Here is a 17,038-nt window from a genome sequence, read left to right as displayed (position 1 = left end):
TTTTATGAAAATTTAAAGTTTCAAAAATCTGCTGGAGGCTTCAGGAATTTTCAAAAAGTCGCTGGAGGATCCAAAACGACTTGAAATTCATCTGCAGTACTTCGTAGCATATTGAAATTAGTTTTTAGAAAAAATTTTAGCTTTACAACTCCAATTTGATGGAATTTTGTGGGAATTTCGAGTTTCAAAAATCTGCTGGAGGCTCCAGAACTGCTCAAAACGGGTTGAAATCGTTTCCAATCGATTTGGCATGTCGAAAATAGGGCATATCCCAAATTTCAGCGTTCTTGGTCAATTTGGTGAAATTTTGATTTTTTCCCTCATTTTTGGCCTAAATTGGATTTTCAAAAATTCACCGAAAATTGAAAAACACACTTTAGCACTTGAAATGTTGACAGTTGATGAATTTTTGCATGATCTTTCGATCTACCTTTGTAAAGTTTGAAAAGTTCGTTCAAGTCCTATGTAAAACGCAAAATCTGCGATTTCGGCTGACCTGTCAATCAAAATGGCCGCCATTTTGTAGGTAAGGCCAACTTTTTTTTTGGCAAGTTTGCTTCAAAATGTTCCTTAAGATGTCCCCTTTAAGGAAAACGTTGTCTCGAAGGATCGCCGGGGGGGGGGGGGTGGTGCAATTACTCCTATTGTCATATGCCGAAATATTAGTCTTCCCTGAAAAAAACTAAGGTTCTTTCAAATTCGTTTTTCTCGGAATTTTAAAAAAACGGACTAAAATTGCGTTACTGCGCAAATTTTCAACGAATCGAGCTCTTTTTTTTACGGAGATGTTCGTCTAAGTGTGGGCTACAACGTACCTCATCTGATTTATTGTACCTTTTTGCTTGGTGCATCACAAAATATCAAGTATCACTGAACGACATATGCATTATAGTACATAGGTATTGAACTTGCTGCAGTGATGAAGACGTGTTGTTTATTATGTACTCGTAGCTACTGCTATTCGAGAACTTCAGTGTATTTTGTCTCTTCTTCTTTTTTTCAGAATTAACGTTCATTGATTTTTTTACAATCCATAATGCTATATCAACATATTGATGGGTCTATCATTTCTTTTGAATTTCGTGTTAATTTTTGAATCTTTGAACCAAGTTTTCGAAAAACAAGAAATCATATTGAAATGCTTCGTAAATTGAAAATGTTCACCATTGATGAAAAATATCAAATATGATGTACTTGTACATAGTACCTACACCTAGGTAGATGTGTTTACCTTGCCCAATGTAGGTATTTTTATAATTCATTGGTTCGTTTCCTTTTTTTCAGCCGAACGTACCTACGCCAGTTTGTTTGCTACATCAGTTTCACGTTGAAATCGAAAGTTTCTGGAAGAAGGAAAAAAAAATGAATATTCGACGTCTGATTTTCCAATTGGTAAGTGTAATTTGATGTATGTGAATATCTACAATCTACATATTGGGTTAGATGTTCGTAGTAGAGGAATTCGAATGTTCGATTACCTGTTTTTTTTTAAATCTCGGTATTTTCAAGCATAACTATGACCCATGTGACCTTATGAGGGAGATTAAGTATTCAAAATGTTACAAAAATTCAAATGTTTAATTTCTCAAAATTGCGTTATTCTTAAAAGTGATTTTTATGTAGGTACATATTTTGAAATTATAACTTGAGTGGCCGGAGAGAGATGTTCATTAAGTATGTAGGTGTACTTTACCATTCGGAGGCATGTAATTTATGTTTTGGTACATCCTCGATTTTTTGAAGATCTTTTATGATTACTTTATTTTTATTAAATCATTCGGTGTTGCCTATTTACAAATCAAACAAAAAAAAAATCTAAACGCTCATTTATTACATACTATTAAATAACATCAATACTTTAGTGTGTATATTGAAAATTCAGATTAGGTAGATGAATGGGCCGAGGTATATTTACATTACCGAAATTGTGACATGGAGAACTAATGATTTCGGTGGCCATGTTTGGCACAAACCTATAGGTTCCTACTACCTAGACCTACACATTTTGAGTGCAATCTTTCAAATTAGTATTTGGGTGCAACCAACTATTCTACTCACACCAATGCTTCTGGGGTGAAGTTCTCAGAAAAATTTTCTCCATTGCTTGATGAGCTTCTTCTGCGATTCTTATATTTATCTTACAATTAGGATCATTTCTTGCAATTGTTAGTTCCCCTGTGCGCGATCAAACAATGTGTTTCAAGAAAACCCCTACATATTGGGAACTATACCTACTCGGTGAAAATTTGTAGTTGAAAATTTTCATCAAAACAATGAACACAGGAAAAACTTTAAATCATCTGGTTAGAAATGTGTAGATACTGAACAAAGTGATTTCCTTAGATTAACTATTTTCGTGTGTCTGTGTATGCTCGAAAAACATTCACTGTAGAATTGATAACGTTGCAAAATCGCAGAAATGTTGCCAATGTGATTGGATAGACATTCAAGGCTCGTGGATTGATTGACGCTTGTGTTTGGCATAGAAGTATATAAACGTCTTTGCGAATGCTTTTCAACCAATACCACGGTGTGGAATATACAGCGAATGACAAATCCGATGTCTTGAGTGAATGTGAAAGAACAAAGTAAATTTAGTGATTAGTGAACGTCGAGTTTATCGAATCAGAAAACCGTGTTGATTTCTATCGATGTGTGATGAAAACTTACAGTTTGTTCCAACGTAGCGCCAATCCAACATGTTATGTAGACTTCTTGAATCGAGACGATGAGAACGATAAATTCTCTCACTCTGATTATGAATGGGATATCTGGCTGTTGATGGACCATGCATGCGAACGAAAATCTTACAGAACTTTTTTCTACAATCCACCCTCGTACACATATTATCTATTTTATTGAGCTTACCGATACAGCAATCAAAGCATGGACAACTTCAATGTACAGTAAAATGGGAAGGGTATGACTGGCGTAAGTTTCAAAAAAGCCTCTGTAGGTTGAAATGAATCTGTGAAAGTTGACTTCCTATTAATAATTTTCATTTTTAGTTGAACGATGAAAGCATAATAACTTGTCGAGGTGCTTTAATTGTACCTACATATAATTAGTGATTTAATTTCAATAGATTAAGAAAGCAGTGATTATAGTAACTTCGTAAAGAAGGGTACTTCCGGGTGAAATAGGTGAAATGCGCCTTTCCTCGGATTTTTGAAATTTTGATGAAACGCTGTTGGGTTTAAAAAATTTCCTCCTGGTAGGTCGTTTTGAAAAACTCAAAAATGTGTTTTTTGTGTTACGACGTCATTCACCATTTTGAGCCCATGGCTATCCCTTTCCCCAATTTCGGAGCGAAAGAAAATTGATGATTTGAGTATCGTTATCATGAGTCGAACCCGCGGAACACGAATATGAGTAAGTTAGATTTGCACTACTGTAGAACCTTCCTAAGGGCCACATTGTTTGCTCAGGCAATTTTCTATTGGCAAATTCCCAGAAAGTCTTGTTTTTTACATGTTTCGCTTTTTTGATAAAAATGATTAAGAAGTCCTGCTTGTCCTGCCTTTTACTGAAATTATTGTGGAAGTCTGGAATTTCAAAAAAATATTGATGAAAGAGTAGGTAGGTAATGTTGACATTAAAAAAATATCTTTCTTCATGAAATCGTCTTTTCTTTAGAATTATAAATTTTCCAGAGCTTTTGCCCTCGCTCCGCTTGGCCCATTTAACCTCGAAAAGACGAAAAGACAGACAGACGGAAAGACGGAAAGACAGCGGAAGCACAGAACGACAGAAAGACTGGATGAATGAATGAATGAATTGAAACATGAAAATAAAATAAAATTTCAGTGTTCAGTTCAGTATATTTAGTTCAGCATTCAGTTCAGTTCAGTATTCTGTCCAGTTCATCATTCGTTTCAAGTTCCAATGAAAGATGTTTGATGGTTCAAATAAAAATTTTGAAAAGTTTTTGAGCTCAGCACGTTAAATAAATCTTGATTTTGCCCACTAAAAAGCCAAAAAAAAATTTCACACCAATTTAAATAAGGACCACCTAGTTCAGTGGCAAACTGTAAGTAAGCGGCAAATTATAATAAAGCTTTGAAATTTGGTACGATAAACAAGGACACCAAAACAAAATTTTTAAGCCCGGGAGGCAATCGCCAAGTCCCATAGGACTGGGGATGGGGGTGATTTGGGGGAGGGTTCAACCCCCCATTTTTCCAAATGGGGCTAACGGGGCGATATTGGTGTCAATTCCATATGATTGAACCCAGCTGAGTTCAAAAATACCATTACTTTCAAAATCTGAGAAAGAGGCATGCCTCAAATTTGAGATTTTAGAATTTCTGAAATCAGCATCCTTGAAAACCTACATTTCGATATACTACGTGCAGGGTTGCGGAACGATACCGATACCGAAAAACCAATACCGGCAAAACCACCTAATTTTTGAAAAAAATTGAAAAAACCGAAAACCGATACCAATAAGTTGACAAATGAAAAACCGATTTAGAAAATACCAATATAATTTCAAAATCGGTTCAAAATACCGAAAACCAATACCGAAATTATTTTAAAATCTGTATTTTAGTACTCATTTTTGCATATTTCTGCAAATGAAACAATTCCAACATCAAACAAAATGAGTTTATTCCTTTCAATGATCACTTTTCTTTGTTGATGTTCCTCTCATTTCATTCTCATTTCAACTTTTATACTACTACTCTCTCAATTTCTGAATTTTAAGCCAAAGTGTTCTGTAATTAGCTTGATTTTTGGGTGATAAAATACCAATACCGAAACCGAAAACCGAAATAAAATTCACAAAAATTGGAAAAACCGATACCGAAAACCGAAATTTTGAGGTAGAAATTGATGAAAACCGAAAAACCAATACCGTTTTAGCCACCACATTTGAAATACCAATACCACATACCGATACCGTTTTGTTTTATCGTTCCGCAACCCTGACTACGTGTTGATTTTTTGTGAAAAATTTCATTCCCCACCCCTTGAATGCAGTATCATCCCCTTAGCTTCGACCAAAATGAAAAACTAATAGCATTTCTGAAATCAGTGTCCTTGAAAACCTACATTTCGATATACATGTCGATTTTTTGTGAAAAACAGACCTACTCCCCTATATGGTCTCACCCCTGCCCCCCCGGAATCGAAAAAATTATTGCAAATTTGGGTTTGACGGTACAAAAAACATTGATACAAACATCATTATCTCGGTAGTAAGAAAATGTACACTTACGTTGATTACATTTCTGAAATTGATTCAATATAAGCAAGATAAGGATCAAATTTGACCCCCTCTACTACCTCCCAGGAGGGGTGTAAAAAGTGCCTCCTAGTCTTATTCGGTGGCATTTGCTTTGAAGTATTCGAAAATCGACATTAGAACCTGTAAGGTTCAAGTGTGGCCCAACTGCCTAGCAGTTATTCTCGTAATTATCACAGTAGGGGAAATGATGATAATCATCCCTATGAGGAGGAATTAGGGAACTATAACCCAGGTATGTCAGACGGCCATTTTGTTCCTGGTTTGACGAACTTAGCATTGCAGTATATGGGAATTCGGCAAACTTTAACCGCGTATATCTTCAAAACCGTGCACTTTTACAACTTTTTCATAATAACATCTTTGAAAGAGAATTGAACGAGCTTTCCAATGGTATGCTACATGTATCAATTGAAATACATTTAATTGTTTTGAATTTTAGTCATTTTTCAGCACTTCATTTTTGGGTTAAAAATAGTTTGAAATTGTGTGAAATTCACAGCATGTGCTCTAATTCAATGATTACTTTCATTCTATGCCAGAAATTCCGTCATAAAAACCTTGAATCAAAAAATAACAATTTTTTTCGTGAGGAACAAAATGGGAGTCTGACATACCCGGGTTACAGTACCTTAGAGGAATATGCGATCTCTTCTCCTTCTTCTTAAAGAACAACCCTTATACTGGAAGTATGGTAAAGTGGGCATTTCTACAAGGTGTGATGTTTTCTGGTAGCTACCAGGTACATCGCGAAAACCAAGATCTTTACTTAGCATCGGAATCTCGAGCTCTCTGGAGCTAAGTCACCTTCGATTGGTGTGTCGATCCTTTTGGCATATCAGATGCATAAACTCACAGGCATCTTGCCTGTGTCTTTCTTTTAACTGTCTGTACCACTTCTAGCGTGGAAATTTAACCATGACAATAGCTATTTAAATATCTATTATTGGTTTATATCATTGGTTTTATTCTCAATATTCGTGGTATTGAATGATAATAATCCATTTAAATTACTCTCTATGAAGAACTTGTGAAAACTAAATAAATAACTCTGAAATTCATTCAAATAACGCATTAACATACTTAATTTAAATATCTCTGCTAAATGATGCTGAATTATCACTCTGATTAAATAATGCGAACAACTCTTAATTGTCGTCGAATGCCTCAAGTATTAGGAGTGCAACGGAGAGATGGCTGGACAGTGACAGTGTCAGTAAATATTGCATATCCCATCAGTTAATTGCAATGCATTGCAATTAACGAACCCCAGTAAGTCTGCATGAATATTTTACATGTTCTAATTTAATGTATTTGTGTTGGTTTAATAATAATGCTTTGACCCCAGTGATTAACATGAATATCGTTACCTTAATGCCAAATCCGAGTATGTCCATCCAAAAAAACATCGTCGTTTTGCGTCACTGATAAGGCTCTGGGAAGCCCTGAATTGAAAAATTTGCATAGGAGTACAGTTAAAATGCACCACCGAAGATGCACGAAGCTGACCGATGTTCAATCAGAACTCAACGAACCCTTCCGAGCATATCCGAGCCTTATCAGTGATGCGTAAAATCGTCCTTTTTTTGTATGGACATACTCGGATTTGGCATTAAGGTAACGATATGTTACTTCCCATTTAATGTATTTGTGCTAATTTAATTATGCTTAACCTAGGAATCACATATGTGTGTGATTACCTAAAGACTCTGCTTTATAAATCTTGTGTATTATGACGATTAAACATATTCAGTACACCTTACGAGTATGGTTTATTTCTAGTTTTACACTCTCTAGTATGATGTATATGGAGGGTTGGTGGAGTTATCCCAGTGTCCGCAAATTGAGCTAGCCAGGACCATGTAATTATTCCCCGTGTAAGGAATAATTATTATTGACTTAACCACCTTATAAGGGAATGTCTACCTTATTCCCTATAGCAATAATTCCAATCCCCCTTATAACAAACCTTTTCTCGCTATTTGTATCCGGCGCACAGCTCAAAAGCCCCAATTTTTGCAAGAAAATGCCGGAAAAACGCCAATTTTTAGCCCCTTTAGACCACTCTGTACACCCAGGGTAGAGGTATGCGAAAGTATTGATGGTCGATTCGCATTGGAATTGACCTGTAGAATTCGAAAATGACCATAAAAAAGTCGATGGAAGGTCAGCGTGTCGTCTAGGGTTAAAAAACTGTAATTTTGGGGTATTTTTGAGAAAAACGCAAAAACTTCACTCAAAAAATCTCAAATTTGAGGCATGCTTCTTCCTCAGATTTTGAAAGTAATGGTATTTTTGAACTCAGCGGGGTTCAATCATATGGAATTGACACCAATCTCGTCCCGTTAGCCCCATTTGGAAAAATGGGGGGGGGGTCAAATCATCCCCATTCCCCTCCTATGGGACTTGGCGATTGCCTCCCGGGCTTAAAAAATTTCTTTTGGTGTCCTTGTTCATCATACCAAATTTCAAAGCTTTATCATAATTTGCAGTTTATCACCCCCCAAAAAATACATTTTGCCAATGAACTAACCCTATTGAGCACATTAGTCATGCTTGGGAAAAAAGGGCACAACAGACTGTAGATACTATTAACGATATTTGGAGCTCTTGATGTTCGAAAAAATTTGACACCCCCCCCCCTCCCAACCTGATCTCGTGTGGAATTCGTTTTCAAGAATCTGGAAAATTGGAGACATTGGTCTGGAAAACCTAGAAGTCATGGAAAATCATTTCCAGAAATGAGTAGACACCCTGTTTTGATTAAATCCAGTGAGGGAATTTTTTTTAGCTGCACATTTTTTTTCAAAAGTACCCAACAATGTTTCATTAAAAGGTCAAAAATCCAAGGATGGGGCAGGCATTTCATTTATTTCACCTGGGAATACCTAAGTATGTACCTTTTTGAACTTTTGAAGATGAAATTTTGCAACGTAATTATGAAATGAAATTACCTGTTGAGGTTTTTTATATCGTGTATGCATTTTTTGATCACGTATCTGCATTTCGGTTCTATACTTCGGAAAGTGTCGATATTAATGTCCGTATCTTCACTCAACGAATTCAACTCGTCGATAATCCTTTGCGCTTCATTATGGCATATTACTGCCCAAGGTACGGAAATAACTCGGTGCATCAAGACAACGATCACTAAACCCCAAAACGTGCCGTACAAAACGAGGTGATAAGCTATATAAAATTCGAATGACCCGAATTGTTCGACTCCAGAAAGTGGAACTAGGTAGTACATATAGTTTTTAACCTTTTCTTCTCGATAAAAAAATATCACATCTATAGTAGCGACTGATACATACACTGCAATTGATGTTCCGAGTCCAACTAATATAGAGCTGGTGATAGTTTTTGCATCCAAATATTTGTCGGATGTACTCGTACGCGTGGTTGATGGTGTTTTCGCTAGTATTTTATCAGCCATCGAAATCATTTGCTCTATATCGTTTCTATACCAATACAACGCGATTGCGGGCTTCACAATTGATTCCATCAGCATGAGTACGAGTAAAAATCCAATGTAAATCAGCAACACCAAGTCGCCGGTTTGTCTACCATAAACTATGTATAGTAAGATTGATACAGAAGCTGGTAACCATGATATGTAAACTATCCAGAACCATACCAGTTTGGTTTTTCGGTGTATTTTATCGGTGTAATATACGTTACCGAGGACGCAGTACAATAAGTACATCTGATTAGCTAGCGTTGTCTCGTATCCGAACATATTCTCTTTTCCAAATACTTGGTTGATCACTTTTTTAACATCTCTAATCACTTCCATTGCCTATGTATAAGTTTTCAATCACTTCTGTTGTTATGACACTACCGAATTGGACCCGAGTTTGTTATTGAAAAAATTACTTAAAAGGGAGCGATGAGTCTCATTACAACCTGCAGAATATATTGTTTTCTCGATGGTTTCCTTGGGATCTGGTTGTTGAATTTTGCATTTTGTTTACTTAAATAATACATATGTACAAATTCGTTTTCAAATTAGTTACCAAGGATCTGATTCTTGAATTTTGCATTTAGTTTAGACGAATAATGCAAATGAAGCGTAGATGTTAATATTTAACGAAGATGTTACAAGTGGCTAGAAGCGGCCTATTGTGTGGTTGAACAGGAATTACAGGGCGAGGGAAGTAAAGAGTAATGGCAATGAGTTTCTCAACTCTTGGTGTTCCCTGAAAGGAAATCAATGTTTTGCATTCTAAATTACGTATTATACAACTGCTGACGTTATCTACTAGAACGGAACCTTTTGAATACATACACACCATCCTATTTGAACCAAAATGTAGGTAACATTCCACCAATCATCCGCGTCTATTTCACGTTGCTAGTCTATATGTATTTTCAATGAAAAATGTTTTGGGGTACTCGATATTTCTGCGTCACAGTGTGCTGGATTCAAACAATAATGTATGTAGGTATACATGTAGTCCTATTTGGTCATTGGAAGAAAAAACACGAATTGCTTTTGAGTAGGTAGGTAATTAGAAATATTATTTATTGGCTAATAATTGCGATTTTTTTTTTTTTTTTGAAAATTACAATAGAATCAGAACAAAATGCCTAGATAAATGCTATTTCAGGTCATAAGACTTAGGCTAAGGCATGTAACAATAATCAAGCAAATCACTAATGAAAAATATTCAATCATGGCTGCCGTTTTTAACCGTTCGTTGCGAGTTCTTTTCAAGGAGGAATCCTCGGTAATGTCTGAGTCGTGAGTGCTTGCATCATTTCCGCAGTTGCTTTTTCTCCGATCTCGTAAAACTTCCTAAATTTGAAAGTGTTTAGAAAAATACAAATGTGTTAGTGATTAGAAAATATATCGTGGGGGCTGTATACTTAAAATACGTACATCTGTACAAATGTTTGAGGGAGAAAGATTATTATTTCTAGTTTGTATTAGTATACATCTGTTATTGGTTGATTGTTTATTGGAGGTTCGACATTTTACACGTCAATTTTTCGTTTTTCCAATGTTTTTGGGATATTTTAAGCTTTTTTTGGAAGGAGGGGGTGCCAAAAATATATTTTTTTTCAACAATTTCGAACATGACAATCGATTGAAAAAATAATCGATCGAATCAATTTTTTTCATCATTGATCAATTTGGAGTCGCCATCCCAGCTCTGTTTCTGTTTCAGTTCTTCGCTTCGATTCCGCTCTTTGTTTTGATTCGGTTCTTCAAAATTTACCTATAGTTCTTTGGTCTTGGTTCATTAAAATTCAGTTCTTTGTTTCGGTTCCCTACAGTTTTTTTTTATTCTAATAAATTGAGCTTTTGCAGAAAAATACCATGATCAGCGATGGGTGGAATGAGCCTGATTTTCTCGCGAACCAAACCATATAGGTAGTGATGCAGCTGGATAATCCGATTACTGACAATAACACTATACATCCAATAACTGAAGTGCACAATATGAAATGAATCAACAAAGTATAATAAATTTTCATGTAGAACATATCGTATTCAATAAACTTACGTTAGCATCACTTACCAAAATTATGAGCAATCGTGGTCAAATAAGGAATCGAATACATCAGTATTACAAGAAATGTTAGAAGTAGCAGTAGTGAAGATATTTTCGATGCCAGTTTAATTCTACTTGTTGGTGGTATCAGAAATGATACCAATGTCACCGAACTCATAGCTGTGAAAAGAGTGGTCTATTTATTTGCTCACATTTTTTTTTACTGAAAACCAGGGCTCGCTGAACCAAAAAGTGACTGGTTTGGAGAATTATGTGTCGGTGTTTTTTTCCATTTTTAGTCCTTTCAGACGAAATTTTAGGTAGGTACCCTAGACCTACTTCGTTTCCCACCCAATTTCGTTTTAATCGCCAGTATAACTAGGAAAAAAACTCAATTTTTTTTTGATTTCATTGTCTTTTTAAATAATTTTGGTTTGACGAGCCTTGTTCAGAACAAGTGAATGTAGATTTGAAGGGTTTGGGGTAAAAACAGAAGCTGCAAGTAGCTGATTCATTTTTTCTCTCAACTTGGTGTTCCACTGTTCCCATTTATTTTACAAAATGAATATGAACTGAACCGTGAATTGAATTTTTTTTCTCGTTTAATCAAGTTTGTCAGCTATTCTTATACGTATACCTAATTTGTGAATATTTCCTTGCACAGATTGATGATAGGTACCTAGTGAGGTTGATGGTGAAGAATATCGAAAACAGTCGGCAAAAGTCAAGAGAAAGTCTAGGAAATTACAGAGAGGGAGCTGGGAAAATTTCATCACATTCCTGGAGCAGGACACATACATACAAGTTATGGCCAAAGGTGTATAAGATCATTAGGAGAATTGACACAAATTTTAACGAAAGAGTGAGTTTGCCAAAAATTAAAATCAATGATGCAAACTTGCAAAGGAATATATTGAAGAACTCTAGAGTGATGAAAATGCACAAGATACAAACATAGAAGATGAAATTGAAGAAACAGAAGACAGAATTTCATTTAAAGAGCTACAAGAAGAAGCTTTGAAAACGGCAAAAAATGCAAAAGCTCCAGGAGAAGATGGCATACCAACAGAATTGTACAAATGCGCAAGTGGTGAATTTAAAAGAAGACTGCTGGAATTCCTAAATAGGATGTACCAAGAAGAAAAGGTACCTGAAGAATTAAAAACAGCAATTGTAATACCACTGTTCAAGAAAGATGATATGTCAAACCTGAAAAACTACTGAGGAATAAGTCTACTCAACACCTGCTAGGTACAAGATATATGCAAAAATACTGGCAAAACAACTGGCAGATCATGCAGAAGAAAAGTTGTCAGAAAGTCAAAACAGATTTAGAAAAGGAAAATCATGCACTGCCGCAAGTTATACAGTAAAACTACTGATGGAAAAATAAAAATGATCAAATACAAGCTAAAACACACAATATGTGCTTTATAGACCTGCAAAAAGCATATGATAGGGTCAATAGAAAAAACTGTTGGAAGTCCTAAAAGATGAAGAAATAACATAAAATGTGAAAGGTAATAAACAGCATATATATATAAGAACACTACCCGTACCGTACAACAATTGTTGATGTCGACATTTACATCGACTACGTTTTTTTTCCAACATGATGATGGAAAAGTGACCAATAAGTTATTCAATAGGAATCTTCTATCAGTAAAGAAGCCAGGTTAATGAAAATTTTTGTAATTTTCTCATTATTATACCTTGACATGTGATGTTGACGTAAAATTTGATGCTCGAAATTTACATCCACAACTATGTTGACCAATTTTTCAGAATTAAAATTTCTGTTTCAGTGTTTAAAAGTTCAGCAAACATTTAAAAATATGACATTTTTTTGAAGGGAGAAAAATTTTTTAATGGCCTTGATAAAATTATTCACTTTTTCCATAGTGTGGAGTTGTCAATGTTATGTCGATGTGAAAGTCGATTATCCACAAATACATCAACACTAACATCGACCAAATTTTCAAAGATTTCTCATAATTTGAAAAATTAAGTTGATATATTATTGTGGATGTATTTGTTGATGTCGACTTTCACATCAACATTAACATCGACATGTTTTTGACATGAAAACGTATCAGTTCAGTACTCTTAGGTAACCTATTGCACCTTTCAGTATAAAGAGTTTAATGTTCAACTATACCGAATATGGACTTTCTGTCTGTACTTCTCGGAGGTGGCCTCTGTGTCGATGCTGCTTTCACTTTCAGCATGAGCAATGACCACCTAAGTGTGTAAGAAAAATGATTTTTGGAAAAAACTTTCAATTTTGATAGTAAAATTTAATAATTTTGCGTAGCTGGAGGTCGATGTAAATTTTGATGCCAATGACGATCCATCCACATCCGTCATATTTGGATCCCACGTGTCGATGTAAATTTCGACCGTGTGTCGAGCCAATTGTCGATGTAAATGTCGATCAACATTGGTCGACAATTACATCAACAATTGGCTCGACACAGAGTCAAAATTCACATCGACGTGTGGCATCCAAAAGTGACGGATGTGGATGGGTCGACATTCACATCGAAATTAGTATGGTCATTGCTGTACGGGTAGAATAAGAGTACAAATTGGAAATAAACTCTCGGAACAAGCAGAAATAAACAGCGGAGTTTGCTAGGGATGCACACTGTCATGTGTTTTATTCAACCTGTACATGGATCACATGGTAAAAGAATGGCAGAAAATGAAGCCAAAGGGAATCAAAACAGACAGAAGGCAGGAAATATCAACAGTGCTATTCGCAGATGATCAAGCAGTACTAGCCAAAACAGAAGATGATGTACAGAGATCAATGTACAATCTAACAAAGACGTCCATAGGCGTGACTGCAGGGCATGCCAGGCATGTTCTGGCACTGCCTACTTTTTTCAGTTTCTTTCTCGATTATCATTTCTCAATAAAAAAAATATACTATTCATTTTTCACTTTAAAAAAAAGTAAAATTCAAAATTTTCAATTTATCAAAGAAAAATTTAAAAAGTAATTTCATTATGCTTAGAAATAGTATCGCCAGTGTTGAATTCAATTTTGCTGACTAGTCATTAGTCAATCTCTCCAAGATCCTGATTCAAATCTCAGCACAGCATATAATAATGTAAAACTCCTCTGAAGTGCACTACTTAAACTGAGAAACGAAGATGACCCAAATGATGTCGATAGTTTTCCAAATAAATTTTGATTGGTTTTCCAAACATGTGAAAGCCTTGGTATTGAAATCCCAGAAATATATGCAAATATGAGGCGTGTATCCAAAAAAATCGATGAAAATCCAGAAAATCAATTCTTATATGAAATTAAAGAACAGGAAATGAGAATTTGCATATATTACCCTTTCTTAGATTCTCTAATATCCAGAATAGATAACCATTTTTCTCAAGAAACGAATAATATGTATTATATTTTCTATGGAGAACTTATTTCGCTTGACTATAACTTCCTGGAGCTGAATTAGCCTTACCTACTCAAAAGAGTTGAAAATTCACCTCCCAAACTTGTGAGCTAGAAGAAGAGTTCAAGATACCTTGTGGAAAACTGGATCAAATGGATGAGTGAATTTAACAGAAGTGCAACTTTTTCAACCTTTATTACATTATTACAAGAATTCACAGTTATTCAGGTGACTTATAGTTGCTCATGTGAGCGATGTTTTTGTAAGCTCACTCTTGTAAAATCAAAATTACGTGTTAGGATGTCACAAGAAAGGCTTGATAATTAGATGCTGCCATATGTAGAACAAGATTTAGCCAAAAACGTGAATGTGAAGTCCGTCATCGCTGATTTTAAAAATAAAAAAGATCGCTAAATACAACTTTAAATAGGGTAAATGTGCCTAAGTTTGCGCACCTAATTTTCAAACAGTCACTACTTTTTATGAAAAGGAGCTAGAATATTGAAATTTGTACAGAAGGTTCTTCAAACATTTGGCTATGATTTGCCCTAGAAATAAAATTTTCAATCGATTTAGTTTTTGATATTTTGACAAAAAACCAAAAAAAGTCAAATGCGCAAACTTAGGCATATGCCTTCCTAAGATTGCGCATTCACCTTCCCAAGATTTTGTACCAGTGAAAAACATAGAAATTCATCAATATTGTTTAATTAATGATGAAAGCAAACAAAATGTCTCACATGAACGTGCATTTGAAACTTCTGAGTGAACCACACTGGAAATGCGCTCATATCTGGTATTTACAGCATTACACCCATTTCTCCCTAGCTTTTGACAAGGAGTAAACTCGATACACGTATAGAAGGTGTCATTTCATTCAAATAAATTGAATTCTTAATGAAAATTTCGAAAAGTATCATTATTAGTCTAGAAAAGTAACAAAAAATAAAAATCGCAATCTTAGGCACAGGGGTGCTTTTTTAAAAAATTGAAAAATTGAAACCTAATTAAAGCAGAAAATACTTGAAATATGTGCTTGTTATAATCCCCAGACAATGACGAATCCAAAAATAGCTCATTTAGATTTCTACTGCCATTTCCATAAAAATTGATGCGTGTCGCTTTTATTGGAAAAATTATAAAAAAATTTGAGAAAAAAGTTTTTCGCTTGTCAATTTGCAACACTTGGTGCTACCATCACCAAAAATCGTGAAGTATGGTCATTTTGATTTTTCTTTCAAGTAAAGGCGGTATCAAATGTTGTAACTCTCACTAGTTCTGAGAAATCGTTACTGCGCAATCTTAGGAAGCGCGCAAACTTAGGCACATTTACCCTAATAAATTTTGAGTTCAAGTACCTATTTTCTTAATTGTTTTAATGTTTTGAATGTGTTATTTTTCAAATAAGTAATTATATTTTTGATATTATATTTTCATGAATATTGACGTTTTAGAACTTGTGAGAACATTGAATATCCCTCCCCCGTCTCCCACACATCATCTTGGCACTACCTCCAGAAAAGCTCCAGTCACGCCTATGAAGACGTCAGAAAAATATGACATGAGAATATAATCAGAGAAAACAAAAACAATGGCTTTCAAAGGAAAGGAACCATTAAGAAGCAAGATTATAATTAATGGAAAAATCATTGAACAGGTCAATAATTTCAAATACCTGGGAAACACGATATCATAACAGGGAGAAGTAGATGTTAGTTGAAAGATTGCGAAGTTCCTGAGAGTCACAGGACTGATAAATAGGACCCTGAGAATGCAGTAAGGTGCAAAAAGAAACAAGATTGAAGGTGTACAATACCCTAGCAATACCAATGATGACTTATGGAAGCGAAGTATGGGCACTGAAGAAATCTGATAAAAGGAGAATAACGGCAGCGGAGATGAAGTTCGAGAGGAGAACGGCAGGGGTGACTCTCAGAGACAGAGTCCCATCTGAGAAAATAACAGCAGATCTCGGAGTGAAGCCAGTCATGAAGAAGATAAAACAGTATAGGAAAGATTGGAGAAATCTTGTCAAAAGGATGGAGGAAACAAGATCACCAAAACAGGTTCTCCAATATACATCAACGGGGGAAGAGAAGCAGAGGGAGACCAAGGAGGAAACTCACTGATACCTCAGGCTCATCCTCAACAGGTTCCAAACCGTAGCAGACAGGCCAACAGGCCTACCGCTTACAAGGAAACGACGACGACGACACTTTCTTCAAAAAAGTGAATTGCTGCCAGGAAAAAACCATCAGTTGACGCTGTCCTGCTTTGCTTCTTTCACCTCAAGCCCTTCATTTGTAACTTAATTAAAGTTGAATAATCGAATAAGTATGGTTATTTTACAAACCTACAAATGTCCAACACAAAACGACTTTTGAGGGATGGTTTTTCATTTTAAAGGTTACTTCCACGTTTATTTTGGGAAAGTTTGATTTTGTTTTGGCGTCCGTGATTTCCCACAATGATATCACTCCAGGAAAATCTTGTTCCTTTTTGTTTATAAGTAATTATGGATTAAACTGATATATTTAAAAAGACAACCTGTAAACGAAGCTTACTGGAAGTTGGGAGAAATAAGATCTCAGAGTTGACGTATCCGTTGTAAAATTCAGGCTGCAGGTTCGAGGATCCCATGGCCACTTACTAGAGTGCGTGTCACATTTTGTATATATATTCATTGAAGTGGTCCATGATATGTCACCATATGACGTTACATATACCCCGTGATGGTCATTAAAAGATTTGTTGTTCAAGTAGTCTTCTTGAAACAAATTACTGAAAGGTTTTTCAATGTTATTTGATTTCGATGTGCAATATTCATTGGTTATAGGTATTCGCATTTTGCACACTGAATTGACTAAGGAAGATATGTGTTCA

General features: G+C 35.3%; 1 protein-coding gene across 1 annotated transcript; it reads right to left on the bottom strand.

The window, feature by feature from the left end:
• Positions 1-1,811: 1,811 nt before the first annotated feature.
• Positions 1,812-9,269, bottom strand: LOC135834564 (uncharacterized). Its single transcript, XM_065348483.1, has 4 exons — positions 8,203-9,269; positions 2,869-2,968; positions 2,671-2,775; positions 1,812-2,564 (listed from the first exon to the last, which is right to left on the bottom strand). The coding sequence occupies exons 1-4, from the start codon at positions 9,042-9,044 to the stop codon at positions 2,349-2,351; spliced, it is 1,263 nt and encodes a 420-aa protein (XP_065204555.1). The 5' UTR covers positions 9,045-9,269; the 3' UTR covers positions 1,812-2,348.
• Between the last annotated feature and the right edge of the window lie 7,769 nt (positions 9,270-17,038).

Source organism: Planococcus citri, chromosome 2 (genome assembly GCF_950023065.1).
Source record: "Planococcus citri chromosome 2, ihPlaCitr1.1, whole genome shotgun sequence".
Lineage (NCBI taxonomy): Eukaryota > Metazoa > Arthropoda > Insecta > Hemiptera > Pseudococcidae > Planococcus > Planococcus citri.
This window is presented reverse-complemented; position numbering and strand designations above follow the sequence as displayed.